Genomic DNA, 27,456 nt, shown 5'->3' with positions numbered 1-27,456 from the left:
CAGCCTTCCGGTCAAGGTGAGCTGTGGTGGAAGGCTGTGGTGGCGGCCTCAGACAGCCTCGCGCACAGTGAGTTACTTCATGTTCCAATACCTTTTTAGAATCTATCTGCATCGCAGTCCTGTTGTTCTCATTTCCAATCCATGTGGTGATTCTGGCGTCCGTTTCACTCTTCTGAGCAGGCTTGGCACACTCAAACTGTCTCCCCAGGCAGACGCGCCCCTGACGCGAGGCATATTTCAACGTCACCTCATTCCAACTCTTCCACCTCCAGCAAAGTTCTCTCCTCCACGCACAACACCACGTCGCCTGTCACATCACCACCTGCGCTGGCACCCCATCTGGAGAAGCTTCTCTCCTCCCACCACCGGCGCCATGCAGCGCTACACCGTCACGATCGTCACGCCGGGCGGTCCAGCGGCTGGAAGGCCTGTTCTCCTCGTTCCTTTCTCGCCCAACGCTCTCGTCACTGCCTTCGTGGACGAATTGTTCAAGCGCATCGCGAGACAGGGGCTTGACCTTGCTCCCAACACTCATATCGCCACGCTGCACCTTGATAGTGAGACCGGCGCGCTGATTGATGCCGAAGACCTGTTGTCAGATGTCGTGCTGGACCCGAAGAATGAGAGCCTCTACGCCGTCTTTTCGAATAAGACAGCAGGCGTGAGCACTTCAGCAGCTCCCACAGCGGCTGCTCACGATCATGGAGAAGACGCGTCGCCATCTCTGTCTTTCCGAGTGGTGACACCCGCCACCGCCAAGGACAGGAATACGTGTCCGGTTCTCCGTATGCCTGCATCTGCCACAGTCCGCCAGCTCCATGAGCGAGTGGCGGAGAAGCTTGAGCTACCTTCGAGATCTGACGATGATGCCGATACGCACGAATGCAACTGTAGCCTGGCTAACAGGCTCGCCGATGTTCCAGCTCAGGAGAGCTCATTCCTGGTCGTGAGCGGAAAAAGCGTTGTCGAGCGTCTCCCAGTCGGACACACTACAGAGACGGCTGTAAGAGCTGCCCTTCGCCAGCGCTTCGGCGTCGACTTCGAGAACGAGAAGAGAGCAGCCCTTGTCGGCGCGGACATGCACCCCAGCCTACCATCCATCTACAAGAAGAACCCTATAGCTGCCATCTGCTCGAAGAAGCGTCACACTCCACTACACGCTCGAGTGGACGCAGGCGATGCAGACCAGAAGAGGACCCCCGTTTTGGACCTTCACACATACGAGCATCCGATACATCCTGCTTGTATGGACGTCACCTTGGGCGAAGCAGGTCTCACTGGACTGGCTGTAGATGGTGTCATCGACATCTTCCCAGTCAACCGCCGCACCACTGGCAACAATGCTGCAAGCATTGGCAAGTCGAGCATCTACCGTGCTCGCGCCCACTGGGAGCCTCCGGTCACTCAGTCAGATCGTGGCATGGCAATGTTTCTCTCTTCCTTGAGAGTCTTCGCGTCTCTTATACAAGACATGGCAGCCGACGAGAGGTCTCAAGACGCGGCGTTGCACGCTTTCGACCTCCTCACACAGTTCCCGCCAGCGCTCCGTACACTATACATTCTGGTACAAGGGAAGACTCCCACTGCCGTCGAGAGCGCCGCGCTGGCCCAGTCAATGTACACAGTGCTCGACAGCTTCATGAGCAACTTCACAGACATCGTTGGCACCGACCATACGCGAGTGTTCGAAGGCGCTAGGCTGTTCTTCGGCTTTGTGTTGGAGAAAGGCCGCACACTAAAGCTGTCTGCTGGGGACAGCACCCTGCCTTACCTCGAGAGCTTCAAAGCTGTGGCGATGCGCGACCATCGGACCAACGAGGCCGTCATGCGCGCTGTACAGACTACCAGAGGCCTTGTGGAATCCAGTCTCTACGACTCATTCCAAGAAGGCTGCCTCCTCGCCGACAGCCCGCTGCAGACATGGATGGTCAAGGATCCGCTGGACGAAGCTGTCTCTCGCGCGGCTGTGCTGTCTGGAGGGACTGTGGCAGAGCTCACGACCTTCTCGAAGAAGCAGCTCACTGAGAAGTATCGGTATCCGGACAATGGTGACATCGAGGCCGCTATCGACGTCGGAGAGTTCGCAGAGCTCAGCCACCTCGCTGAGCTCTGTGGACGCAACAAACTCACTGTATCGAGGCCAAGCCAGCTGGCGTCGGCGGTGGCTCCCTGTCTCACGTTCGACAGGAAGGCTCACCTCTCCGTGTACACCGGCGAGCAGGGTTGTAGCGAACCAGGCTACTCTTCCATACTGTTCCGGCCGAAGCATGGCGATGAGACGATTGACGCTGCGGTCGTTGAACAGCTCATTGCGCCCATTCTTGCTACATATGAGTCCAATGGTGAGTCGAAGTCATTACGAGAGCTTAAGAAACTTGCTAACAATTCTACTTCAGGTACCGCGGTCTTTGATGCTCTCGGCGGAGCGACCGTCAGGCGATTACAATCCCCTGACGAGTTACTTATGTTCTGCGTTGATTGCTCCGCCAGCATGCGTGACAAGACCGACTTTGCTGAAGTCAACGACGCACACGATCACCACGAGCCTACAGATCCAGATGCTTCCACCCTCGTTGATGTAGAGATGTTCAGCCGAGCGAGTCTCGACGATGCAAAGGATTACTTGAGTGAGTATGAAGGCACTGGCGACATGATTGCAATCGTGAGAAACTGGATGAACATCAACCCGCGCCATGCAGCTAGCCAAGCACTACGCATTCTGCAGACCATGCTCTCAGCATCCATCATCAAGAAGTCGGAGGACTTGGCCAACCGTCAGCAGCATGGTAGAGGATTCTACCATCTGCGGCAACAGCTGGCAACACAAGAGTCTGATTTAGCCAAGCTGAAGAGATCTTGGGCCAGCTTCAAGACGCATGAGGAGGCTGTGCTCGACTTCCTCATCTACCGAGCTTCGTCTGAGGCCCACGATCTTGATTTGTCCTGGACTTGGTCTGTCGGAGACGAGGTTCCAGCGGCCAACCGAGCCATGCAACACATACCGAATCTTGCAGAAGACATCGTGGACCTGCCGCACCATCTGAAGTGTCCCATTTCGCACACCCTCATGCTTGATGCGGTCACGGCTACAGACGGCCACACCTACAGCCTTTCTGCTATTCAGCAGTGGTTCGACATCCGAAACTCATCCCCGATGACGGGCTTACCGCTGGACGATATAGCTCTCACTTCGAATCAGGCTGTCTGCGATGCGGCGCGTAAATGGATGGAGGGCGAAGGGGTTGATGGGATTGAGCCAGCCGACGCACGGCCAGCGAAGCGTCTCCGGTCTGAGGAACTGGAGATCACTTTCAACTCTCGATTTGGCTCGTTCAAGCGTATAGTATCCGGTAAGTGCTATCTCGAGATACCGTCAAACTTTAGCTGGTGCTTCGAGCCCTTCTTATCTATGCTTGAACATGGAACGATCTGCTGACGTCTTTGCTTATCAACAGGGACCATGACTTTAAAGGATCTGTACAAGTTGGCCTTCCGCGGCACGCAGGGGAAGCACCTTGTCTTCCAGCTTTCGACCGACCGGTATGGACCACTTACCGCAAGTTCAGAAGCGACGGTGTCGTCTCGCGACATCCGCAACCAAGACCATGTCAACATCCGCATAGCCAACGACGAGCCCTCGAGCGTGGCCGCGAGTTCCACTGTCACTGACAACCACAACCACGATCACGTTCTGATCAAGGTTTACTGGACGAATAACACGATGCTGTTCGCCTACTGGGCCAAGAAGGATACCACAAATTCTCTCGCCTCGATTGTATGGAAGTACTGGCGCTACAGACTGCTTGTTAGCCCACACTGGGCTGTAAGTGCGATGCAGGTCTGGACAGACCTAGAGGATTCAGGTGACAGTAGGCTCAGAGGCACTCCGAACAACACTGACGGGTCTCTTCGGATGTGCTTCACCCATCATCACAGCTACGGTCATCTCGGCGACGAGAAGTTGCATGAGCGGAACGGCAACGCTGGTGCGACTGGCCCAATGGTACTGAAAGTCAAGATGAATACGCCGCACAAGCCAAAAAGGGAGCAGGGCCAACTCAGCAGACTGGACGTGCTCAAGCAGATGTTCGAAGCTCTCATCAACCGGACCCTTGCATACAACTACAAGACGCACATCGGACTGATCACCTTCAACACAACGCCAGAGATTAAAGTGCCCATTACCCACGTACTGGAGAATTTCAGACGCTCTGTCACCAGCATGAGCGCTCGCGGTGATACCTCGCTCTTTGATGCACTGGCACTGGCGAAGGATCAGTTGATTGAGAAGGCCAAGAACTACCCTGATGCGTAAGTCTGCAGCATTCCATCTCTCTGCCGAGCATCGATTCATCTAGTCGACCAGCTGCTGCATAGCCTGCTTGGCATGGAAGACAATGAGAACTTTTGCTGACTCTGACACAGGAAGAAGCGCATCATCGTGATTAGTGATGGTCATGATACCAAGTCACTCACCAACAACGCTGCAGATCTTAGTTGGGGCCTTCGTGAGACCGGTGTGGTCGTGGACAGTGTGTTGCTCGGAAACGAGGATAACGAGGATCTTCTTGCCATGTCATACGCGCTGGTGAGTCCTTTCGAAGGACAGTGGCTGTTATTCCAGTTCAATCACTGATATTTACAGGGTTCTTACCGCTTCCATCCAGAGACGCTGGCAAACGCATTGGCAATTTGCGAACTCGAGCCGTTCCTCTCGCTGAGCGAGCGGCCAGAGATCGCGTTGCCTTCCATGCCACGCAACCGCGCCAACTTCTTGACGCCGTTCTGGCATTCGAAACGCTACGCCAACTTCACCACTGTGAACGAGCAGATCTTTCCGGAGCGCAAGGCCCACCCTAATCTCGCCGACAACTTCGTGCAGCTCAGCGCCGCCACTGCTCGTCCCGCCGGCAGCAACACCGCCGCAGGCTCACGCTCCAACCTCCGCACCACCCGCCTGATGACAGAGATGCGCGCCATCGCCAACAGCCCGCACCCGAAATACGACGTCTACGTCAGCGAAACCGACATGAGTTTCTGGAAGGTGGTCATGGACGGCCCAGACGACTCGCCCTACGCCGCCGGCACATTTGTCCTCTACCTCCACGCCGACGAATCCTACCCAACCTTCGCACCCAAAGGCCGTTTCGTCACCCGCATGAAACACCCGAACGTCAACGCCCACGGCCGCATCTGCCACAGCATCTTCGACCGCGACTGGACTTCCGACATCAGCATGGCGACGCTGCTGGATTCGGTGTACGGGCTGCTGTTGCAGCCGGAGCACAGTGATCCGGTGAACACGACGACGACGCTGGGCTTCCACCACGATCAGGTGGAGTTTGCGGACGAGGTTAGGGAGCATGTGGCGAGGTACGCGGGGCATTCGAGGACCTGGTGGAGAGCGGACATTTTGGGGGAGGAGTATCCGAGTGATGAGGAGATGGATGGGGAGTTTGAGGATTATTTTGAGGAGGATGATGAGGATGAGCTCGAGGATGATGAGGAAGACTCTGAGCTTGATGGGGATGGCGATGAGGACATGTCGGACTGAGTGCTTGAGGATTGAGTGAGTGAGGACTTGCTAAGGTCGTGAGCAGTGGGAGTGGTGCTGGCTGAAGATCGCTTGTGTCTACATAGCTGATAGCCGATATCGCGCTCGAATCAATGACCGAACCGCATCCCCCTCCAGGGCCGTATAACTTTTTCTGCCCGTGCCACCGCCAATCGCGCCGTCGTAGTGCAATACGACCTGTCGCGCCCCTTCTCATCCATAGACACCGTCATCTGGGTATCGAGCACAGCACCGAACTTGACCTCCGCATCTCCGACCGCCTCAACAACCCCACGACTCCCTGCCGTCGACTTCGTATCCCTCAACAGCGGCGCTTCGAAAACGTTAGCAATCTCGAACGGACTCATCGTCACGTTAACGCCCAAAGTCCACCAGCCCCAGAACACAGGGATGATCGTCACAATCGCCACGAAATGCAGTAGTGCCGCACCAGCGAACCACCGGAAGTCAGATTCGAAAGCGTTGAAAGACCGCTCCTGTATCGCCGGCACGGACTGCGAGACCGAGATCCCTGGGTCCAGCAGTGCCGTGGTATTCCGCAAGCCCGACGCCGCAACGCCGGCCCGGAACATGAGGCTGTTGAACGCGGCGACGATGTCGGCGGTCGGGTCGCTGAAGCCGAGGGAATCGTGCCCGGGGGTGTCGAGGAGGTAGCGGAGGCTGAATTCGTTCAAGGTGTCGGTGTTGAGGGAGTTGGGACCGCCTTTGGAACGGAGTCCGGAGGCCTGGGAGAAGGTGACGTTGGCGTAGATGGAGGCGAGGAGGTATTCGCCGAGGACGGTAAAGGTCATTGGGACAACTGGGCTGCTGGCGTTGAGAGCGGTGTTGTTGGCCTGGATGTTAGTCCGCTTGGGCTCGTCTGAACGCAGTCAGGTGTGTTTGTGATGCCAACTTACCACTTGAGAGTCCTTCGATTGGTCTGGAGGCTGGGAAATACGCACAGTGTTGCCCTCTACCTGAACATGGTAGTTGAGGATGGCTGACACAAGTGTGCACGTCGTCTCTGTGTAGCTTCCGGACCAGTCGTCGAGAGCGACAATGCCTACTCTGAGGCTCATGAAATCACGACCGACGTAGTCGTGCGTTGCAGCCGGTGCTTCGATAGTGCTGACAAAAGCAGGCACTACATTGCTATCTGTACCCCAAGCCGCGGAGCTGTCGTTGATCATGGTGGTGGTAATCGTCCAGGTGTCGGTGCTGCAGTCCGTCATCTGCACGCCAGGTGCTCGGACTGTAGTCGTGCATATACCTCCGCAGCCCGATACATCGGCAGTGATAGGAATGTCATCTTTGTAGTCGGAGACGGCCCGTAGAGCACTAGGACTGATTGCAAACCCGCCGGGTACGTAAAAACCGGAATAGCCATTGGGAAGCTCTGGAGTGAGCTTGAAGTTGAGCGTTGTGGGCATAGACTGAGAAATCTCCTTCACAAACGATGCTCTAATGGCCATCAACCATGTTAGCGGAAACGGCTCGACTGTGTACGAAGGTACGTCCTCCACTTACCTTTGCAGGAGCGGGCCATCGATGATCACAAGAGCAGAAGCGATAGCAGCAGCCGTTAACCACGACGTGTGTTTGGCGTGGCGGATGGCATGCAAAAGTCCCTGCCCAGCTTCCCAGTGTCTGATGATTCCGAAGGTTAGCTGAATTTTGCTCGAGCAACAGGGGCCACAAGCCCAGCTCACTCGAAGTTGCAAGCAATCGACGTACCTGTGCAAGTCTGCAATCGTTCGTCCACAAGATGCCCGATACCACCAAGCAATCGGGAAGGCCTGCGCCAAGGAGAATCGAACGCAGATATTCGACACTGCAGATAATACGGCGAGGAAGACACTCGGTTGCCAGGTCCAAGTATCCAGAGGTTTGCCGTTTGATGCCAACAGCACTGCAAAGGAGGCGAGGAGGCAGAGTGCAGCCAGCAGCAACGAGGCGAGACCAACCAGTGGTCTAGGCCGCATGAATGTCGGAAGCCAAGTCAGTACCTCAGTCGTCGTACTGCAGCTGGCGAAGGAGGGCACGCTCCGAACCTCTGGCTTCTTCTCTGATTGCGTTGTGAAGTCACCGCTGAAGGACGGATTCTTACATGCTTCGGAGCGTACTCCCATACCGGCGGTCTCGCCAGGTCGTACATGAGCAACATCGCCATGGGCAGCGCCCGTTGCCCTGTCTAGAACGTTGAACATTGCTGGATTCTACGGAGACCCACGGATCAGCGCCGGAAGACGAAGCGAGAGTGCGCACATATAGCTTTCCAGCTTCCATCGCAGGACGCTCATTAACTCGTTCCATCGCTCGTGGCAGTTTCCGTTGTGGAGTTGTAATGCGGTAGGCCAAGTCGTTCACCTACTTTACCTACTCGACGAACGGCTTAGTCAACCCTCCTTTGTCAGCCTTCTTGCACCTCTAGCTCAAAAGCTTCTGCACGTTCAGGTCTAATCTTGAAGACTGCCGCAGCGATACGCCTTCACATCTAGAAGGGGCAGCGACAGTCGCAATAGCTTGTCCCTCGGGCGCAGACCACGTCTGTCCATGGACGGCATCGCCAGAACGTCTGGCTTATAGCAGGCCTTTCCCAGAGCTCTCGTCCGCTATCAGTGCGACTCGCCTGGGTAGCCTGGAGCTGCTCCCCTAAACTTGGCTGGCTAGCATGGCCGCCATATTCTAGGCTGGAGCTTACTGCGCATGACGCCACATCCAGACTGGTTTGCACGGCGGAGTCCTTTGGTGGGCTGAGCGTGTTGCCCCCGATGTTGGTAGCCTCTTCTGCATCCACAAGGTGAACCTCGTGTGGGCAATGCGAGAGCCATGTGGAAGGGATGGGAGGTGTAATCGTGGAGGGTAGGACGGAAGAGATGAAGTGCGGTCAAAAAGTCGCCGTTAGTCATACATTGGTCAGCCCTTGAGAAGCTCTTCGAGTCCTGAGCTCAAGTGTACGACTATACAACATTCGTGGATTGATAGCAGATTGCCAATGTACACCACCATCCGCACAAGCGTAAGAGCAAGCCCCCACCCACCCATCGACACACACCCACCCCCTCACCCCTCCGCCCTCACCACCATCCTCCTCCTCTGCCCATCCCCATCCTCAAACCTCCCCACACCAGCCCCAGCAAACCGCACATCCCCCGCCGCCGCTCTGCACGCCGCCTCAAAAACCTGCCTCTGCTCGCGCCGCTTCACGATGCGGTGGAATTGCTTCGCGTTGACGTATAAGACGTCTTGTTCGACTAGGGAGGGGAGGAAGGGGCGCTCAACATCTCCACTCTGAACGGGTCTGCTGTGTAATTGGGACGTTGCGTGGGTGTTGCCGTTTGTCTCGGTGGTGGTGTTCCTCTGATGAGGAACGGCGGTGAAGTGAATTGGACCGTTCGGCTCCAAGATGATGGATGGACTGGACGCCCGGGAGGGACTGTCGCTATGCTCGCCGCGGAGCGTCGGTGTCGGCGTCACCGTCCCAGTACTCAACGGCGGCGGCGGGGTGAAATGCACCCGCCTCACCCCATCCCTCCCATCCAAATTCCCGCGGCCGTCCGATCGAGCACTCCCCGACTCGGAGCGCGGTGGCGTTGCTGTTGCTGCGAGAGCCGCTTCCAGCTCACCAAGCAACTGCTCATCCACTTTCTCATTCTGCAGACCCACACTCTCCACATTGCCACTATTCACGCAATACTCTCGCCTCCGCGAAAACCTCCTCGCGACATTCTGGATACTGAAGCTGATCACCGTAAGCACGACCACGAAACCGATGAGGAAGAGAAGGCTAGCCATAGCTCTTCCTGCCTTGTCCCAGAAAAGCGACGGGAGATGTAGGAAGGAAACGCATGATGCCGCAGGCACGAGGGCGCTATTTGTGTCACCTGAGAAATGACCGGTGTACGGTGTGGTGCGAGATTCTTGGATGGGTGTATTTGCAGTGGTGCCACGTGGAGCGCTCTAAGGTGAGGGATTTTGGCGGGGTCGAGGAAAGATAGAGCTTGCCAATGGCTGCATTGATGAAAAGAAAACGAATGGAAGAAAATTATTCTTACGTTCTGTCCAATGGCCTCTGGTTAGAGCAATAGTTTTTGTGAAATGAGGATTCGGCTCCGCGTCGTTCTGTTCTGCGGTTCCAGCTCCTCAGAGTCTGTCGTGGATCCGCCTTGTGATCACAAAGCCGGCCTCGACAATGCGATGGTTCAGTAGATCTACGCAACCTCCTCCACCATACGTCCAGACCCCAGCGATGCAACAGGTCTACTAAACATCTCCCCCACCGGCGCTTCCAACCACTCCTCCGGCACCCCAATCCTACTCCCCTCCTTCGTGTTGACCCACCGCACATACAGCGGATCCGGCCGCTCCTCCTCGCCATCTTCTGCTCCAGGCGTCGCCATCGCATCAGCGTGCTGCTGTGCGATGATCTCGGCTCTGGTACGGCGTTTGGGAGCGGGCTTCTTGAGGAGTTTGTTTATGGTGTCCATCTGAGTAATACACGTTAGCAGACGATATAGGTATTGTGTATAATAAACGCACCTTCTCCTCCTCATTCCGCTTCTCAGACAGATTCTTCCGTCGCCTCGCCATCTCCTGGCGCCGCATGTCCTGCTCTGCATCGGTAAGGTGCTTCTTCTTCTGCGCTTCGTTTGAAAGAGCCATGAGGCTGGATTCTGGCTCTTCTTCGTAGACACCTCGCTGTCGCCGAGTGAGCTTGCTGAGATCGGGAGTCGCGCTGCGAGAATTGTCTTCGTCCTCGTCGCTGTCGTCTTCTTCCTCGTCCTCCTCGCCTTCTGCATCCTCGTTCGAGTCGAGTTCAGATAATTCCTCGTCATCGTCGTCCATTTCTTTGTCCTCCACTGACTTCATTGGTCCTTCTTGGGGAGCTGTGACTGTGACATTCGGCTTGACCTGGCCTGACGGGTGATTCTGCTTGATGATCGGAGGTGGAGGATGGTCGTCCACATCTTCCTCATCATCTTCTCCCTCTGCATCTTCGTCGTCATCCTCGCTGTCCTCGTTCGCCAATATCTCCTGATCTACATCCTCCATATCCTCATCCCGATCTTGCCTCTCATTCTCCCCAGCGGCATCTTCATCCTCGTCCTCGTCCGATTCCGGCTCCACTACAGTCCGCGGATTCCTGGTCGTGCGAGCAGTTCGTGTTGCCGGCGCTGGGGTAGCATCGCTCTCGCTCGGGTTGTCGGCATATGGATTGGGAGGTATAGGCGCGGACCCGGACGTTGCTTGACGGAGCTTGCTGGGTGCTGCTTTGACGGTGAGGCGGAGGGAGGTCTTGCCGTTGGCTGGCCGTGCTATGGATGCCGAAGGGCGCGACGAGGAGGGACTGGCGCGTCGGTTAGTACGGGAGTATGGGGCGGCGTTGGAGGAGGATGAGGTGCGGGTGGAGCGTCTGGCTGGAGGCATCGCGGGTGTGGTGGTATGGTGGCATAAGAGGTGGAGGTGGAAGAGGTTCGCGGATGTTGTGCTTTTCACAAATACCACCCCTCCAGTCGCTCCTTCCACGTTGCGTGACGCTTTGCGGCTGGCGACTGCCGCATATGCAACATCACTTCAGGAATGCAGACTTCACTGCTCCTGCTCCTTCGCTTATCGTGCATGTCGCTCACGTGTTCCCCAACCGCACTTCAAGCTTTTGCAGACAAAGGAATGCGAGACGTACCTCGAGCCTATCACTGCCGCAGGAGGCACGTAGGCGGGTAGATTTGACAGCGACGAGGTGTTGATTGGCGCTCCCGATGCGCTCTTCAGGCGCTTGTTGCTGTCGTGTCCTTCCATCGCTCGGTTTATGCTCAATCAAATGCTCAATCAAATCATCACTCGATCGCCTGATCGCTCGTAAGCGGGCGAGGATTGCTGCAGCGGTGCGACACTGTTGGCTGCAGGGGACGAGACGGTTCGATGGAGGAGCTGGTAGGGCTGAGCGGGCTGCATGCCAAGCCCGTCACATGTGAGCCGAGGTCCGCCTATGAGTTCAAGACGACTTCATCTGTTCTTAGGTCAACTCCGCCGCTACACAACAAGGGATTGCGCTGCCTCTGGGATAGGCTATGCTACGGTGACATCGGGACGACTTTGTTGTATTGCAAGCAGGAACGTTGGCGACAATGGGGGACGACGACTCGAACCCAGCCATTCCAGCATGGCAAAGAGCTCAGAAACAACAGCCAGCACCAAGTCCTTCAGAGGGGTCGGAGAAGGGCCAGTCAGCTGCAGACCAGGGGATCCGCGAGTATGAGCCGAAGGAAATTGAGATAGCGACTCCGGTAGAGCCAGCAGCGACAGCCGCAGCAGAAGAGATGTCTACGGAAGAGACAACACCTACGCTACAGCTGCAGCACATGCAGACGTTCCTCGAGGATCCTGCTGTCAAGAATGCACCTATGGAGAAGAAGCGTGCGTTCTTCGAAAGCAAAGGCATATCCAAGGAGCAGATCGATCAGGCTCTCAACACTGAACAGAGCCCGCTCAGTGTCAACGACTTCGAGAGCTTCAAGCAAACCCAGGACCCATCAGCGGTAGCATCGCCACCCCCTCGACAACAGCAGCAGCAAGCGTCAGGACCGCCCATCATCACGTATCCCGAGTTCCTCGTCGAAGCACACAAGCCACCACCACTCATCACCCCCGCCCGGATCGTCAACACCGCCTACATCGTCAGCGGCGTAGCCGCCATGCTGTACGGAGCAAGCAAGTACCTCGTCACCCCGATGTCCGACAGCCTGACCTCCGCCCGCCACGACTTCGCCACCCACAGCCAAAGCAAAATCGACGAGATGAACGAGCGCCTCACCAAGCTCGTGAGCAAAGTCCCCGCTCCCAAAGCCGAACAACCCGACGGCACGGCCGAAGACGACGAGAGCGTGACAAGCGACCCCACCGAACTCTACCACCGCGACATGGGCACGCAGACGTCTCCCCCACCATCCCGCACCTCCTCGCTCTCGTCTGAGGCAGCGGAGAAGAAAGACCCAACAGACCACGCGATCAAAGGTCTCGATATCCTCCACTCCCACCTCTCCGACGAACTCGCACGCAGCACAACACTAGAAACAGCCAACAAAACCCGCCAAGAAAGCCTCAACAAGCTGCGCAGCTACCTCGACACGCTGATGTACACCAACACGGCTTACGGGCCGATGTGGAACTCGAGCGAGAATTCGTGGAGCGATGTTGGTGCGGAGGGGAAGAAGGAGGGGAAGGATAAGGGGAAGAAGAAGGAGGAGGATGTGGTGGAGGAGTTGAAGAGGGAGATTCGGGGGGTGAAGGGGGTGCTTTTGAGTGCGAAGAGGTTTCCTGGGGTGGTGGGGAGGGCGGGGGGGGTGTAGTAGGCAAAGGACCTCGAAAATTCGCACTGGAGGGAAAAGAACTCGGCGGGTTATTGCGGGCGTGGTTTATGCTGGACTTCGACTCGGCTTGTTCGCGAGTTTGGAGTCCTGCTGGAAAGCTGTCAATGGTCAAGGGCTTATCGTGGCAGCAGAATCACGACTGCTGCCTAGCGTCTGGAGTCGTGCCCTCAGCTGCATCTCGCTCTGCGGTCGGCGGCCCCAGATTCCCAGCCTCTCGTTCAAGGCGGAGGCGCAACGTATTTGACTTCGAGTAAGCTCAGGCTCAGGGACAACCGCAGGAGCGCAGAGTCCCGCCGCACAGTCCCCGGGTCCGCGGACTGTGCGCATCGTCTCGTCCTACCCTGGCATGTTCTACACACCAGGCGTGACGGCACATCTGCCCACCGGGCACGAAGAGGGGGGAAGGATGAGGGATCGGTGGTCGACTTTGCGCTGTGGTTTGACTTACGGGGAGGGGGGTGTAGCTGAGTGGGTAGAGCGTGGAATTTGTGGTGATTGGGATGGTGGGGTATATGGGGATGCGACTTCCTGACCTTGCTTGACCTAGGATGCTCAGGTCGACGAACTTGTTGCTGATGACTACGTCCCCATTGAGATACTATCTTGATCGACTCAGCCTTCTCCCAGCGCTTCTATTACATATACCTCACCTTACAACTAACTTCAGAGAATAAGCCACAGTACGCAGGGACGCATCGGACGATGCAAGTTCCTACGTTCACTATACCCAAAGGTGGGATCCACTACAACATGTGCCTGCAGCTTTCACAGAACCTGCCAAAAGCTGAAACATGTGCTGATACTTTCCTCTTCAAGTACTGTGCTTCTCGCACGGAAACATGCATTTGCTGGGGTTATGCTGTGGCTGTACAGCTTCGAACGAAGTGATGGCTGCACGTCATGAGCATTGGTGTCTTGATGGTTATGTCTATATTTCTATTCATTTGAGCCGCGATTCTGAGGGCATACTTTTCGTCACCCGCGACATCTGAGCTGTCTGGTCAACAGCGGTCAAGACGTGCGGCGAAGCTGTAGCGGCAAAGTCTCAGCAGCCGACGTTTCCTGCGCGGATGCCGAAAACCTCTCCTTCTCGTGGCTGATCAATGGTGCCTTGCCGCCCGAACCGCAGCCTCCTTCTCAACAGCATACCCTCCTGGTCTTCTTTGTAGCTGACGGCGGGCTTGAGCTTCGGGTATTCTTGCGAGTCGGGATCCGGTGGGCCGTTGAGCTCGCTTGAAGCACCGTACTGAACCTCTTGCTTGCCAACGCTCCGTACGATGTCCGATGCGGTTCCATTGGAGTCCACGTTCCGCAAAAGAGGAGCATCGAACGCCTTGGCGATCTCGAGCGGGCTCATGCTGACCGACTGGGCTAGCCGCCACCAGCCAAAGAGATTCGGCAGCACAGCATAGAAGGCAAGCCCGATGACCGCGAAGGCGCCTCCGAGCCAGCCGAAATCGGAATGGTAGACCGGAACGGAATATGACATGGACGCACTAACTTTCTGCGAGACGCTTTGGTTGACAAAGGTCAGATTTGGCAAGTAGATGTACTCTTGTCTGGAACCAATGTCATCGACCGTGCCGTCGCTAGAAATTGTCGTTGTCGCCACTGCCGCTCTGAAAGTCAGCTCCCGGATCATGCTGAGCATGTCGTCGATGGGATCGTCTTAGGTAACGGGGTATGCATCGTTAGTGCCGGCTTTGGTGTAGAGAAGTTTCGTGCCGCGAAGATACTGCAGCGCCACCGCACCGTGGGGCAGTATGTCTATGGTCGGGCCCTCAAGAGCCAGCTGTGCGTGGCCAGAGAACGCGTTCGATGTCGCTAACCACAGACCTCCTAGCGTGCTCGGGAAGTAGGAGTTACTGCTCGACTCGTACGCCCGGTACACAAGGTACTCAGTCAAGTTCTCCTGGGGCGACTGAGGCTTCCTGGTGACCGTCTGGTTTGTCGCGAGTATGTTGTACTTCTGTGCGGCCTCCTGCAGACGACAATATCTCCAATCCAGAGTCCCGTTTCCTCCTCTGGTTGATTTGACCATGGAACTGAGCAGTATGGCTGAGACAGCGGCCTCTGACGCCATCTCATTGGTCTTCCACCAATTGGGCGTGCGAGGAAAGGCAACATCCGGGTCATCGCCGGTCTCGTAACTCTCAAGGTCCGCCACATCTCATCTGCGGCCGAGCTGAAGGTCACATTGCTCCAGAACATCGTCTGCTTTTGCGCAGCACGGTGATGGGAAGCTTTTGTTGTATTTCTGCCACCCTCCGAAAGCAGTTGCAGAGGGAGAGGGGGTGATATCGACCGTAAGGTTCGCCCGTTTGTGTCATGTCACTACTCTGGTGCTTGAAGACCGTTGCAGCAATGGGCCATCTACCAAAAGTAGGATCATGGAAACAGCCGCCACGGTAGTCAGACTGATATGCTTCGAGGTAAACAGGGCCAAACCGCTCTGTGCGTGTTCCCAGGTCCTGTGCAAAACGGCGAGTGACGCTCCCTACTAGCTTCGGTGCCATTAAGAAATGAGAGCGCTCTCGTCGAAGGCAAAGCGGAGCAGGGCATTAGCAATGGTCACCAAAACGGACAAAAGAACCGTGGGCTGGACGTCGTATCCTCGAACTGTCCAGTCGTCCAGCGGCATGCCGTCTGAAGCTTTCACAACCACAACCGCCGCAACGCCGCATAGTAGAGCAGTCCCGAGAGCCAGCAAGGCCAGCACGGGAGCACGCAGCCAGAAGCCGGTTCGCCATGGTCTTCCTCCCTTCAGACCGCGTAGCAATTCAGTGGCGTGACGACGAAAGGCTGAGAGATCCAGCCGATCTATTCTTCTCGGAAAATATTGAAAGCCTCAGTGTGTTGATGCTGACGACAGCGATGATTGAGTGCCAGGCCTGACAGGGTGCCTGCAATGAGTGGACTAGATTGTGGGAAAGCTCTTGCTGCTAGGATTCGGCATGCACAGCTTCATGTCATTCGTTACTCACAGAATTGCTATCCTGTGCATGAATAGTGAGGTTGCAAAATGCTGGAGCCAGGCGCGTCATCGTGTTGAGATAGGAAGATTGAGGGGACGTCCCGTGAAAGATGCCTGAAACACAACGAGCCAGCTGAAATGTGGTACATCTGCTGTTTCCCGCGCATGCATGAGGCTATGCAAGTCATGCGTGATTGATTGGCGTAAATTATGGCACCCAATTTTAGTCCTCTCCCACTTTCAAGGATATCCGGGGTTGATCTCGGCCTTTTCATTGAGATAATGTAACTTGGAGATCGGAGAAAGCAGCGCAGAAGTGCTGAAAGTCGCATGAACATATCGTGAGGCCAAGATAGAAGTTCGCTGAGTTACTGGCGGCCAAATGGATTACCATCTAAGAATGGACCAACAAGGAACCCGAGAGCCTTCGCTTGGTCGGCCGATCTTCTGGTCGCATACTGCACGACAGATCGACGACAACCAGGCCTGCTGTGATCGCTGTGAGGCGAAGTGCATATACCGCCCATGACTGTGGAAGATCATATTGCAATTTGATACGAGTCTCACAGAGGCTGCTCAACGCTCGCCTCTGACGGACCAACACCTTGTCTGCAGCTGCACAATATCATGATCTTCGTGCACATAGGCTGAGGTCCTCATCAATGAGCCAAGGGGCATAACGGTCCCAACTGCGGGCGACAGGCAGCGACGTACGACTGGTGAAAGGCCTTTTGTCGTTTAATCAGGCCTTCATCCGCGTGCGTCACCCGTTCATTGCGCCAAAGTCAATCTTCCTTGCAATCTTGTCGCCTCTAGCAGAACCATTCGGTAGCTCACCACCCTTCTTCTTCAACTCCTCGCCCATTGCTTCGATCCCGCCGCCTTTCTTGGGTAGATCCTCCAATCGACTAGGCCTGGGCGACTCCGTCCAGAACGAGTGCCGCAGAACTTGCTCTGCACTCAACCTCTTCCGCGGATCCAGCGTCAACATCTTCATCAGCAGATCCACGCCAGTCTCTCCAATCGCCCGGAAGCCCATCATCCATTGATCTTTTGACCGGATGGGGATGACCTCAGAAGGGGTCACATAGCCTTTCAGCTTCGAGACACCAGGCCAGTTGTCGTCGGTGGGCGTTCCGACCTTCTCACAGATGAGCTTCACCATGTTGATTTCGTTCTCCGGCCAGGCGCGGAAGAGCACATCTCGGGCTATAAGCTCTGCGAACACGCATCCGCAGCTCCATATGTCGACACGGCCGCCGTAGTATTGCGCTTGGAAGAACAGCTCGGGCGGACGATACCAGGTGGTCACAGTATTGTAGGTCATCGGTTGGAACGGATCAGCAAACGACCGCGCGAGACCAAAATCCGCAAGCTTGATTTCGCCATTCGCCGCTATCAGCAGATTGTTGGGCTTGATGTCGCGATGGAGAATGAAGTTCTGATGGCAAAAGTAGGTCGCACGCATGAGCATGAGCATCCAGCTTTTAATGTCAGCAGGTGTGTAAGAGATGTTGGCCGTATCCTGAACGAGCTTGAGCAAGTCGCCCTGCGGAAGATGCTCGAGGACTAGATTCAGGTTTTGGCCCTTGCTCGAGAAGACCGCGTGCAGCTTGATAATGTTAGGATGGTCCAGTTCCTGCAGGAATTTGATTTCTCGTAATGAGTCGTAGCTAATCCCGAACGCTTTCACCTCTGCTCCCACTTTGATCTTCTTGATGGCCACGAGCTTCTGGGGATCCGAGACGAGATGTGCTGAGAAGACGTCGGCATACTGACCAGAGCCGATCTTCTTGCCCTTGACGTACTTCTTCCGTTCTTGGTTGTCCAGTTGTTCGGCCAGATCAGCTACAGGCGCCGGAGAAGATGGATTCATCGGCTCAGAGGATGTCTTCTGCCGTTTGTACGGCGGTTCTGCTGGCACATCGAAGGCTGGCGAGGTGGCCATGCCTGTTCCTAGGAAAGATTGTAATGGGAGACTGTAGTTGGCCGCCTTATCCGAAAATCAATCGAAAGGTCTCAAATCAACCATCATCTAGTTATCCACTCGAGAGCGAATGTCGAAAGAAGGGCTGCCACGTGCTAGTCGACGGTGAAGTTCAAAAGAGAGGGCCGTGAGTAGTTTGCAGCACGCCCTGCATTTGCAGGCGTTGTTTTCAGAGCGTGCGGCGAGCTCGGGGGTGATGGATCGATGGCATTGCACTTTCGCTTGACAGATGAGCCGCGTACAACCACAACTATATGTACACTTGTTGATACAACATGGCTCTCAAACGCCCCCTCGCCTTCCTCAACCTCCCCACACCCCTCCGCACAACCACCTGCTCCCAATGCCGCCACCTCCACCGCCTAAACGCCCCAACCCTCCGCATCCCCAAACCAACCCCATTCGTCCCAGACGTCCAAACCTTCCTCACCCTCATCGGCCGCGGCCTCAGCCAACACGCCTCCAAGATCCCCAGCTGGGACGCCCTCTTCAACCTCTCATCAGACCAATTGAAGGAATCTGGCGTCGAGCCTCCACGCGCACGGAGATATCTGCTCTGGTGGAGGGAGCGGTTTAGGAATGGTATCATTGGAATTGGAGGGGACTTGGATCATGTGAGGGATGGCACAGCGGAGTTGAGGATCGTGGAGGTGCCGAGTGAGAGGCCTTTTGATCGGATAGCGACGTTGACGAAGGATCCGGGAATGCGGAAGATGATTGTGAATACGCCGCCTTCATTGCCCACGAACGAGGTGCCCACGAAGACGGAAGAGGAAGGGGGTGAAAAGGCAGAGACATCGGCGGTACGATCGGCTTCTCCTCCACCGAAGATTGACCCTGCAGATGCGAGGGCGGTTATAGGAGTGAAGATCTTCCATGGCAATGCCATTGGTGGGCGTGGGGTCCAGCCAGTAAAGGGCAACAGAGGATTGGCCGTGTTGAAAGTCCAGGAGGGACTATGGGAGAATCGGCAAGGAAGAAAGGTGGATGGTGGTGAGAGGCGTAAGGCAGAGGTGCGCGCGAAGCGGAGAGTGCAGGAGAGGAAGAACGCGAGGTAGAGCGGAGACTTTGTAACGATATGTGGGAGAGTCCATGCGGATGGGTCGGCCTCCAGTGTAGGTCGTCCGGCGGCAGGTCCTACGGTAGGTAGTCAGAGGAACTGTACAACTTAACCTTATCAAACTAGCATCTGTTCAGAAGGCGTCGGCGTCGTACTGTGGGTGGCGGCCAGTGACGGGTCAGGGTCGGCATCGGTCTGTGTTGCCCGGTTGCTGCTCAAGAACCCCGATCAATAACAAAATCAAAACTTCACCACCTCCTATCTGCTTCCGAATCCCCTCCACCGCATCTTCGCACTGAACATCGTGGACCGTCATCTCGAAGCGCGCCTCCGTCAGCTGCCGGATCGCGTAGGTAACCACCTTCACATTGAGCGCGGCGCCTCGACTGACCTGCCACCCAGGGCGACGGCATCCTCCAAGCCAAGCGCGACATCCGGTACATCGACGATTTCGACGAAGCGCTTGGCCTGCGCGAGCTGCGCGCAAAGATCGTCCACAAAGCCGGCATCCTGTGGCCCGAGCTGCACACCACCAGTGCCTCCTGGCGTAACGCCATGCCAGCGCGCGTCACCGCGAACAGCACGATGCCCCTGCGCCTCTCCGTCTATGCTGAGCTCTGCTATGGGTCTGGGTCGGTGGAGATCGTGCGGAGGTGGCTTGAGGGCGGTGCGCTGGAACGACTGGTCACGGCGTGGGTGAGAGACCAGCCGAACCCGACGCCAGAGGTCAGGTATCGCTTTCACGTGCTGCTGGCTTGCGTCATGTCGGTCGGTAAGTCCGCGCTCTTCACATCTCCCACCAAATAGAGATCACCATTTAATCTGTTGCTAGGCTGTAAACTCTCACAAGACATGATCGAGCTCACCGAGATGATCTTCGCACCGGACGTCGAGGGCATGGTTAGAAGGATCGACGCCAATTGGTGCCACAAAGCTCTCGCTCTAGCCCAGCTCAAATATGCCTACAACAGATACGCCCCGCCAAAGCCCGTCAAATACCGTAACGAAAAGCCTCTCGAAACCGCCGCCCGATGGACCATCCCACCAACTTACAAAGGGCGCGACTTGTTGCTCCCGGACATGGGCCCGACCAGAGTGTGGACAAAAACCTACGGCTTCGTCCGGCTGCTCAAGATCCGCACCTCGAACAAGACCACGCTGGCCGAAACGGTCTTGCCTCCTAGCGACCAAGCGCTTCGACTCCTTCCCGTCTTCCCAAACGACACCTGTGCAGCTTGCGGCAGAATCAAGAAGACCGACGGTGGTGCCCTCCTCGTTTGCGGTCGTTGCGGAGATCGGTAGTACTGCAGCAAAGAGTGGCAGGTCGCGCACCACCGGCTGCACAAGTCCGTCTGCACGGCCCCGGCGGAGGAGATGAAGACATTCTTGGGCGAGATCCCGTACAGTTTCACGAAGGAGATGGCTAGCTTCACGGCGGCGGACATTCAGGGGGCTTTCTGGTGTCAGCGTCGAGACGGGTTGCCGAAGGATGAGCTGGAGGCGCTGATGGAGAGCATGGAGGATGTGCGGCTGCACGGGTGGATTGATGATAAGGGCAGGCTTCGGAACAGCGCGAAGTTCGAGGCGGAGCGCTGGACTCCTCCAGCGTGATATCGGAGGGTTTGGACATGAGGCGGGAGAAGGCGTGAATGAGCTTGGGACATGACAATGCGGGTGGCCGCTTCATGGTATATTCAACATGCATCGTTGGGTAAGGACATGATTACAGCGTGATGGAGCAGCACGCGACACGCCTTTCACATGTAAACACGTAGCTGAGAACAAAATGTCAAGTTGGAATGAAGTCCGTATCTCATTCTCCCAAGGCAACTCCTCCCGATCTCGGCAAGCTCAGCCAGAAGCCAGAGCCGCTGCAGCGGAGCGGAGAGAGCTGTTCCCTGGCGCTCACTCACCCAAGCTCGACGACCAACGTGACCTCCTCTAACCTCACCTCTCGCAGCCCACACTCCGTTCACAGCGCCTGTCGCACAGCCAGAGACATACATTCAACATGGCGGCGGCAATTAAAGCGCTCAATGCGCGGATACGAGCGAATCCCGTGACCGACTACTTTTGCTCGACTCGTGAGTCTTCCCTCGAATGCGACGGTGTCATGTGCGAGATAGGAGGAGAAGAGATGGCCATACCGAGCGCATGGGATGGGACAACCAGAGCGAAGCACCTGCTAACGCACTTTACCTCTACAGACTTCTGGGGCCCGGCCTCCAACTTCGGCATCCCCATCGCAGCCGTAATGGACACCTCCAAAGACCCCGACATGTACGTCTTTCCCACCCCGATACCGGCAATGACGCCGCCTGCGCGTTCCGACTAACACATCCGTAGCATCTCCGGCCGCATGACCGCCGCTCTCGCGGGCTACAGCGGCGTCTTCATGCGCTACTCCATGGCGGTGACGCCCAAAAACTACCTCCTCTTCGGCTGCCACATCGTCAACTTCAGCGCGCAGATGACGCAAGGGTACCGGTTCGTGGACTACTGGTACATGGGCGGCCGGGAGAAGAGCTTGCAGGCGAAGGCGGACCAGGGGTTGGACAAGGCGGAGGGCGAGATCAAGGAGGGCGCGGAGAAGGTTACACAGGAGGCGAATGATATGGCGGGCAAGGTGGAGGGGATGGCGGATCAGGCGAAGGAGAAGGTGCAGCAGGCTGTTGGGAGGTGAGGAGGGTTTGAGAGGTGGGGATCTGGGGTATATGGTGGTTTTCTGTACAGTGATATACAAGAGTTTCGACGCGCGCAGAACGCTTCATTAATGCTCGCTTGACGTACAACAGGGATCAAAACATATGCGCGCACGGCATCGCAATGCCGGGGGTATCGTCAGTCAATCACAACCACACGGTAGCCACGGAGCTCACGACGACCAGCGCGAGGAGCATCCGCGACACACCACTTATTCGGGACGCAGCACCCGTTTGCACTACGTTCTTCTCGAACGCTCCCACGACGTTGCCTGGTGGGTCGTACTCGCAAACGAGGAACCATCCTTGTGCATCGTCGCCGTGGCAGTTGACAGCGCCGCAGCCGACGCTCGTCGTGCTTTTCCAGACCAGCTGGGTGAAGTGGCCAGTTTCTTCGCTGAACTCGCCGTCACCGTAGTCGTAGTCCTCTTGTTCATTCGCCCAGGCGTCGATGGCCAGTGTTGGAGTACCGTAGCCCAATGCCAGGTTCTCGCCATGAGGGCCGCCCTATCACGTATCAGTCTACTACTCTACAACTGGGTAGGTTGTAGGTCCTCACCGAATGCTCCCATATACACTTCTCAGCATGCCGCTGCCCAAAGCTCGCAAGCCCATCATTCCACTCCAACGGCTTCGCCTTATGCTGCTTGCGGAAAAAGTTCGTGCTATTCAGCACCGCCTGCTGGAACTCCTCGCCCCCATAAACGCCATGTCCACTTCCAATCGACATCCTCGCAATAGGCGTCGCACCAACAATCTCAATCGTAGTCGCGGGCGTCAAATGCTGCGTCGTAGCGTACGTCGTTCGTCCACTCGTGATCGTGGTCGTGAGCGTGAGAACCGTAGTCGTGGACGTGGAAGTCGTAGTCGAGGTAGACAGCAAGTCATTGGCAATCGCAGGGCCGGCTGCGAGCATAAGTAGTAGTAGCAATGAGATGAGTTGGCATCGCGCTGCCGGCGCGCGAGCAGGGGGGAGACGAGCCAGCGTCATTGTGGCTGCTGCGCTGATGAGATAGCGAAGCGATGCCCGGTTTTTGGGGGGAGGAATGTGGATGGTGCGCGTGGCTGAGGATCAGTGCGCGTGCATGTTGTTGTTAGAACTGGACGCATACAGATGGAGGAAGGAGAGTGTTGTTGTACTTGACCTGGATCTGTGTCTGGTGTGCCTTTCACCGCGACACGCTCATCTACCACCCGCCGCGCACCCATCAACACCGTCTGGCGTTTATTGCGGCATGAGCATCGCAAGTGTTGGCGCAGCGTTTCATCTTCCAGGTTGTCCAAGCAAATCGCTCTCGTCCGTGCTTCTCTTGATCTAGTCTAGCCCGCAAAGTTTTGCCGCGCTCACCGCCCGCGCACAACCCATAAAACCAGCTCAGCCTTTCCAATCTCTTTCAAAAAATCGATCAAAAACAACGGAGCCAGCCACGACCGGCACCTCGCTCGAACCCCATCTGCGGGATCGGGTACCACGGTGCCGCGTTGCCATTCATCTCGAAAGAGATGGAGTGGCTCTGAAGAACAATTCTCCTGGATTATAGGAAGGATGTCTTCAGATCACTTCACTGTGACTATGGGGAGCATCTGTCCGAGAAGGGAGTACATCCACTCGAGTAACGCATGCGCCGGTCTTCATTTGAACGGCGCGCGATACATGTATGTGTCCGAGGGAGGGCATAGTTTCTCGTGCCCGATGGGTTGGGGCATTCCAGTCTCCGGCGAGTTTGTGCTTGTCGATTGGCCATGAGAAGAAGATACCGTCCTCGATCTGTAGGTTCGTCGAGATCCAGTGAGGTGGGTTAGATATATCTTCAAATGCAGCCTCTTCACTTGCACGATCAGCTGCTTACAACCGCGCCTTCACATAAGACCTCTTCTTCAATGCCAAAGCCTCAACGTAATCTTCACCTGATCTCCTTCAAACTTCTACCAACAGCCACTTCACATGGCGACATAACATGAAATTCAGCACCCGGCCAATATGGAGCTATCACCTACCATGCCAGCTCCACAGTCGAACACCATCGCCGAGAACTCAGCATCCACCATATCGAGTGAAACAGAAGCACACGAGCCCACCATGACGGCTTGCCATAAGACGTTCGCGGTCGCGGAGCTCGCTGAAGCGATCTTCCTCGAGCTGTCGATGAGTGATCTCCTGTGCGCAGTTCAGGCCACTTGCCAGCACTGGAAAGCCATCGTTGATAGCTCGACACACTTGCAGCAAGCTCTCTTCTTCAGCCCGGTGCCGATCGCGCCTCTGTCGTGGAGAGACGACGAGGACGACGAAGAGTGGCAACAGGACGCTGGTGGCGAATGGGTGTGGCCTGCCGGCGTCGAAACTCGCAAAATCTGTGAGCATCCGCTTATCAGTCGCACTTTGACTGACGACGCTTTCGATTGGGATGCTCTGCGTCGTCTGGCGATTCACGGCGCTTCGTGGAGGAAAGCTCTGGCAACTCAGCCCCCAACTTCCGTGTTAGACATCAGCTACATGCGCAGGCGTAGCACGAAAGACTATGGTGATAGAGAAGCTTATGCTAAGAATCCCAACGGAGTGAGGTTGAACGAAGTCTTTGTCGACTTGGGCTCTCCCAAACTTCTGGACAGCATCAGTCTCCAGGGCTGGCAACAATGGGATATATACAATCACCCGCGAGAACTGGATGTATTGCGATCCGTTCGAGTCAAGAAAACACTTGAGCAGGTGCATGCAAAAATTTCGAACGGCGTAGCCGACCAGACCGAGAACGACAATTCCAGCGCGTGTCACAGCCTTTTCAATATTCCGGAGCTGTCTGAAATGGTCTTCCTAGAACTCCCCATGTGCGACTTGCTTTGCGCGGTCCAGCAAGTGTGTCGGGAGTGGAAGGCGATCGTTGACAACTCGGTCCGTTTGCAGGAGGCACTGTTTTCAGAGCCGTTCCAGTCACGCCGTTAACATGGAATCACGACCCCGAAAAGCCCCACGACTGGGTCTGGCCGGATGGCAAGCAGAATCGCAGGATATATGAACATCCGTTATTCTCCACTTTGTTCGACCGGGATGAGTGGAGGACGCGAGATCTCACTGAAGATGGGCTAAGGCGGTTGAATTATCCTGGAGCAACATGGAAAAAGAGTCTCGTCACGCAGCCTCCCATCGCCGACCTGGACTATCAGCACCGAATTCACAAAGCGGGACCGAACGGTATCACCATGGGCGACGTGTTTGGAGATGCAGACGACTTGGCGAAGTCCGAATTCGACGTGATTGCTGGGTGGGGACATTGGATCGAGTTCGAGCATGTGGGACAACTGCAAGACTTGAAGCTTCCCAAGGCCCCCAGAGTCAGACGAGGCGCGAGCTGAGGTAGAGCACGATGGCGACGAAGTTGAAGACTGGTGGGCCGGCGGAATGGGGCGCGGGGCGTCAGGGCTGCACAGCCTAACGGCAACTGTCGCCAACGACGGCCAAGAGTTTCATGGTATCCATGGCCTTCCGTCTGGGGATGATGCCGGCAAGACTCTTCATGCACGACGAGGCGCATGCGAGGACGAAGATGAGAGACTTGGCGACATGGAATTGAGTGTGGAGAGGAGAGCTCTTTATACTCACAGGCGTCTCTGGGAGGTGCTGATCATGGAGGACAAGATGTGAGCGGGATCTGCAGTTGCGAGAAGCATCAAATAGCGTCAAACCCCAAAAGCAAAACGACAGGGTATCACAATAACCACATAGATCCATCCCTCACGTACCCCGAACTCCCTCCCAACCCATTCACTAATGCCCCGCATCAGCCTTCGGCCCACCCCAACCCCCCGCCCCCCCCTTCTCCCTCCCCCTCGCATTCCTCACCAACTTCTCCACCCTCGCCTCCTGCTCCTGCTTCACATCCCTCGCCACGGTCGCCACCCACCCGTCCCCTCCTCCCTCCACAGCCCTATCGCTGCCCTTCCCCTTCCCCTTCTTCCTCCTCCCCGCCATCCTCTGCTCACTCCGATACGCCTCCTGCACGTCATCCAACCGCTCGTCGTCGCTGGAAGATAGTGAAGATGAGGAATCCGAATCCGAGACTTGCGCATAGACGATATTGTCCCCCTCGGCCTTTTTGCGCTCGCGCTGTTCGTTCTTCATTTTGCCCATGCGCTCGGCGTCGGCTTGGGAGTCGAGGGTTACGATTTTTAGGCCTGGGAGGCAGGCTTCGAGGTAGCTGCGCAGGGTGGGGAGGAGAGCGGCGGAGGGGCGGTAAGTGCCGCTGTCGTTATCGATTACTAGTTCGTACCTGCTGGGATCCGTGGGCGGGTCGGAGGTGGGTGGGCCGTCGTCGATGTTGGATGGCGGGTGGGTTTCGCTGTCGGATGGCGGGGTGGGGAGGCTTTGGTTGCTGTTGGCGCCGTTGACTTTTGGCCGATTGCGACGCTTCAAGCGGCGGATGAAGAATTCGCCGGAGAAGGCTATGTAGATCGACACGTCGCTGTGCATGGTGTGTTTGCTCAGCATGTCGATGCCGAATTCCTTTCCCGTTTCTGTGAAGCGAAACAGTGCGTCCAGCGTGAGGACGTAGGTGAAGATCCGTCCGCCTTTGTCGTAATGGACGAGCTCCAGAAACTTCTTCGTCATGTCTGTTGACGGTGCTGAGTCGAAGAGGCCGTATACCGTGGACTTGTCGAAATTGTAGACGCGGACATGCTGGTGGTGTAGCGCTTTACCTAGCACAACGCCTTGCACGCCTCTGGTGGTGAACATACGTTTGACCCATGGCTTGAACTCGACGAAGCGGTGGTAGAGTTGTGGTGGCACGGGGCCGGGCAGTTGCATTTGGTTGGCTTGGAAGTTGTAGCGTTCGACTTTCTTCTGGGGTTTGCCGTTGCCATTTGTCTGTGGAGCTTGATCGTCGTCCTTCTCCGGCTCCTTGATATTCAACATGCGGCCAAGGATCGGACTATAGTGCCGCACCCACCGGCATGGAGCGACGGTGTATGGGCGACCGTTCTGGCCGTCCTCTTCGGTGCGTCCGAGGTTTTTGATACTGATGTGGAGCGAGCCGTGGATGTTCTTAACGACCTGCAACGCACGCGCTGCACCCCTGAACAGCAGCGCGCGCTTGCTGCTGTTTCGAAGCTTCAGCTGGTAGGCCGTGTTTTTCAATCCCGTCCAGTCATCGTCAATACTGGACACTGTGAAGTGTACTTTGCCAAGCAAGTCATCATGATCGGCACAATCCTCATCGTAGACCCGTAGCTTCATCTTGAACCCAGATGATGGGATATTGGCGACCACCCACTCTGCGTTCCACTCCGGATCGGTGGTCTTGTGGACAGTCCGGCTTCTGTAGCGTAGGTTCGGATCCTCCTTGTGTCGCGTCGGAAGGTTAGTATTCAGCTGCGCGAGGACGTATGGGTCGGACGAGAAGGCGTGTAAGTCGCCCATGGTCAGGTTGGTCGCCTGGTGAATCGTGATCCTCAATGTGTATCCTACGGTACCGGCCGGTGGCGATGGTATGGGCGTGTTGTCGAAGCCTCCTGCTGGCCCATCAGGCTTCGGTTCCTCCTGAGTAGCTGTTCCATTCCGTGCGACTGGTCCTTTCTCGGCCTCCACTCTTGGGCCTCTGTACTCGCCGTTGGTCGCCATTATCGCGCTCCGGTCCACCGGTTCGGGAATGCTTGTGCAGTCGCCTTTCAACTCCCGTTCATAAGACTGTCTGCGACTTATAGCACCTCGCACAACCTCAGGTCATATCCTAGAGACACTGCTTATCCATCCAGCTTATCCAGACCACATAATCCGCACAGCCCAATCTCGTCACCACCTCTCTATCAACGAGCG

At 56.3% G+C, this 27,456-nt stretch overlaps 11 protein-coding genes across 11 annotated transcripts; 5 read left to right on the top strand and 6 right to left on the bottom strand.

The window, feature by feature from the left end:
• Positions 1-373: 373 nt before the first annotated feature.
• LTR77_010235 (uncharacterized protein) lies at positions 374-5,554 on the top strand (the record flags this gene model as incomplete). Its single annotated transcript, XM_064807458.1, has 5 exons — positions 374-2,342; positions 2,397-3,350; positions 3,456-4,311; positions 4,426-4,588; positions 4,646-5,554. 5 exons carry the CDS (start codon positions 374-376, stop codon positions 5,552-5,554), a joined length of 4,851 nt encoding a protein of 1,616 aa, XP_064654472.1.
• A 110-nt stretch (positions 5,555-5,664) lies between these two features.
• Positions 5,665-7,761, bottom strand: LTR77_010234 (uncharacterized protein; the record flags this gene model as incomplete). The annotated part of the gene is made up of 4 exons (XM_064807457.1): positions 5,665-6,408; positions 6,472-7,015; positions 7,082-7,201; positions 7,289-7,761. 4 exons carry the CDS (start codon positions 7,759-7,761, stop codon positions 5,665-5,667), a joined length of 1,881 nt encoding a protein of 626 aa, XP_064654471.1.
• Positions 7,762-9,765: 2,004 nt separating this feature from the next.
• On the bottom strand, positions 9,766-10,981 carry LTR77_010233 (uncharacterized protein; the record flags this gene model as incomplete). Its single annotated transcript, XM_064807456.1, has 2 exons — positions 9,766-10,041; positions 10,094-10,981. 2 exons carry the CDS (start codon positions 10,979-10,981, stop codon positions 9,766-9,768), a joined length of 1,164 nt encoding a protein of 387 aa, XP_064654470.1.
• A 701-nt stretch (positions 10,982-11,682) lies between these two features.
• LTR77_010232 (uncharacterized protein) lies at positions 11,683-12,903 on the top strand (the record flags this gene model as incomplete). Its single annotated transcript, XM_064807455.1, has 1 exon — positions 11,683-12,903. The coding sequence occupies one exon, from the start codon at positions 11,683-11,685 to the stop codon at positions 12,901-12,903; it is 1,221 nt and encodes a 406-aa protein (XP_064654469.1).
• Positions 12,904-13,969: 1,066 nt separating this feature from the next.
• On the bottom strand, positions 13,970-14,566 carry LTR77_010231 (uncharacterized protein; the record flags this gene model as incomplete). Its single annotated transcript, XM_064807454.1, has 1 exon — positions 13,970-14,566. The coding sequence occupies one exon, from the start codon at positions 14,564-14,566 to the stop codon at positions 13,970-13,972; it is 597 nt and encodes a 198-aa protein (XP_064654468.1).
• A 2,095-nt stretch (positions 14,567-16,661) lies between these two features.
• On the bottom strand, positions 16,662-17,846 carry KIN28 (TFIIH complex serine/threonine-protein kinase subunit kin28; the record flags this gene model as incomplete). Its single annotated transcript, XM_064807453.1, has 2 exons — positions 16,662-17,653; positions 17,678-17,846. 2 exons carry the CDS (start codon positions 17,844-17,846, stop codon positions 16,662-16,664), a joined length of 1,161 nt encoding a protein of 386 aa, XP_064654467.1.
• A 314-nt stretch (positions 17,847-18,160) lies between these two features.
• FYV4 (telomere length regulation protein) lies at positions 18,161-20,247 on the top strand (the record flags this gene model as incomplete). Its single annotated transcript, XM_064807452.1, has 3 exons — positions 18,161-18,898; positions 19,348-19,717; positions 19,778-20,247. The coding sequence occupies 3 exons, from the start codon at positions 18,161-18,163 to the stop codon at positions 20,245-20,247; spliced, it is 1,578 nt and encodes a 525-aa protein (XP_064654466.1).
• A 709-nt stretch (positions 20,248-20,956) lies between these two features.
• On the top strand, positions 20,957-21,628 carry LTR77_010228 (uncharacterized protein; the record flags this gene model as incomplete). Its single annotated transcript, XM_064807451.1, has 2 exons — positions 20,957-21,225; positions 21,292-21,628. The coding sequence occupies 2 exons, from the start codon at positions 20,957-20,959 to the stop codon at positions 21,626-21,628; spliced, it is 606 nt and encodes a 201-aa protein (XP_064654465.1).
• A 166-nt stretch (positions 21,629-21,794) lies between these two features.
• Positions 21,795-22,563, bottom strand: LTR77_010227 (uncharacterized protein; the record flags this gene model as incomplete). Its single annotated transcript, XM_064807450.1, has 2 exons — positions 21,795-22,154; positions 22,207-22,563. The coding sequence occupies 2 exons, from the start codon at positions 22,561-22,563 to the stop codon at positions 21,795-21,797; spliced, it is 717 nt and encodes a 238-aa protein (XP_064654464.1).
• A 1,065-nt stretch (positions 22,564-23,628) lies between these two features.
• Positions 23,629-24,998, top strand: LTR77_010226 (uncharacterized protein; the record flags this gene model as incomplete). Its single annotated transcript, XM_064807449.1, has 2 exons — positions 23,629-24,537; positions 24,612-24,998. The coding sequence occupies 2 exons, from the start codon at positions 23,629-23,631 to the stop codon at positions 24,996-24,998; spliced, it is 1,296 nt and encodes a 431-aa protein (XP_064654463.1).
• A 412-nt stretch (positions 24,999-25,410) lies between these two features.
• Positions 25,411-27,261, bottom strand: LTR77_010225 (uncharacterized protein; the record flags this gene model as incomplete). The annotated part of the gene is made up of 1 exon (XM_064807448.1): positions 25,411-27,261. The coding sequence occupies one exon, from the start codon at positions 27,259-27,261 to the stop codon at positions 25,411-25,413; it is 1,851 nt and encodes a 616-aa protein (XP_064654462.1).
• Between the last annotated feature and the right edge of the window lie 195 nt (positions 27,262-27,456).

The sequence above is a fragment of the Saxophila tyrrhenica genome, assembly GCF_035928015.1.
Source record: "Saxophila tyrrhenica strain CCFEE 5935 chromosome Unknown scaffold_21, whole genome shotgun sequence".
Lineage (NCBI taxonomy): Eukaryota > Fungi > Ascomycota > Dothideomycetes > Mycosphaerellales > Extremaceae > Saxophila > Saxophila tyrrhenica.
The sequence above is the reverse complement of the archived record's forward strand: the minus strand, read 5'-3'. Positions and strand labels throughout refer to the sequence as shown.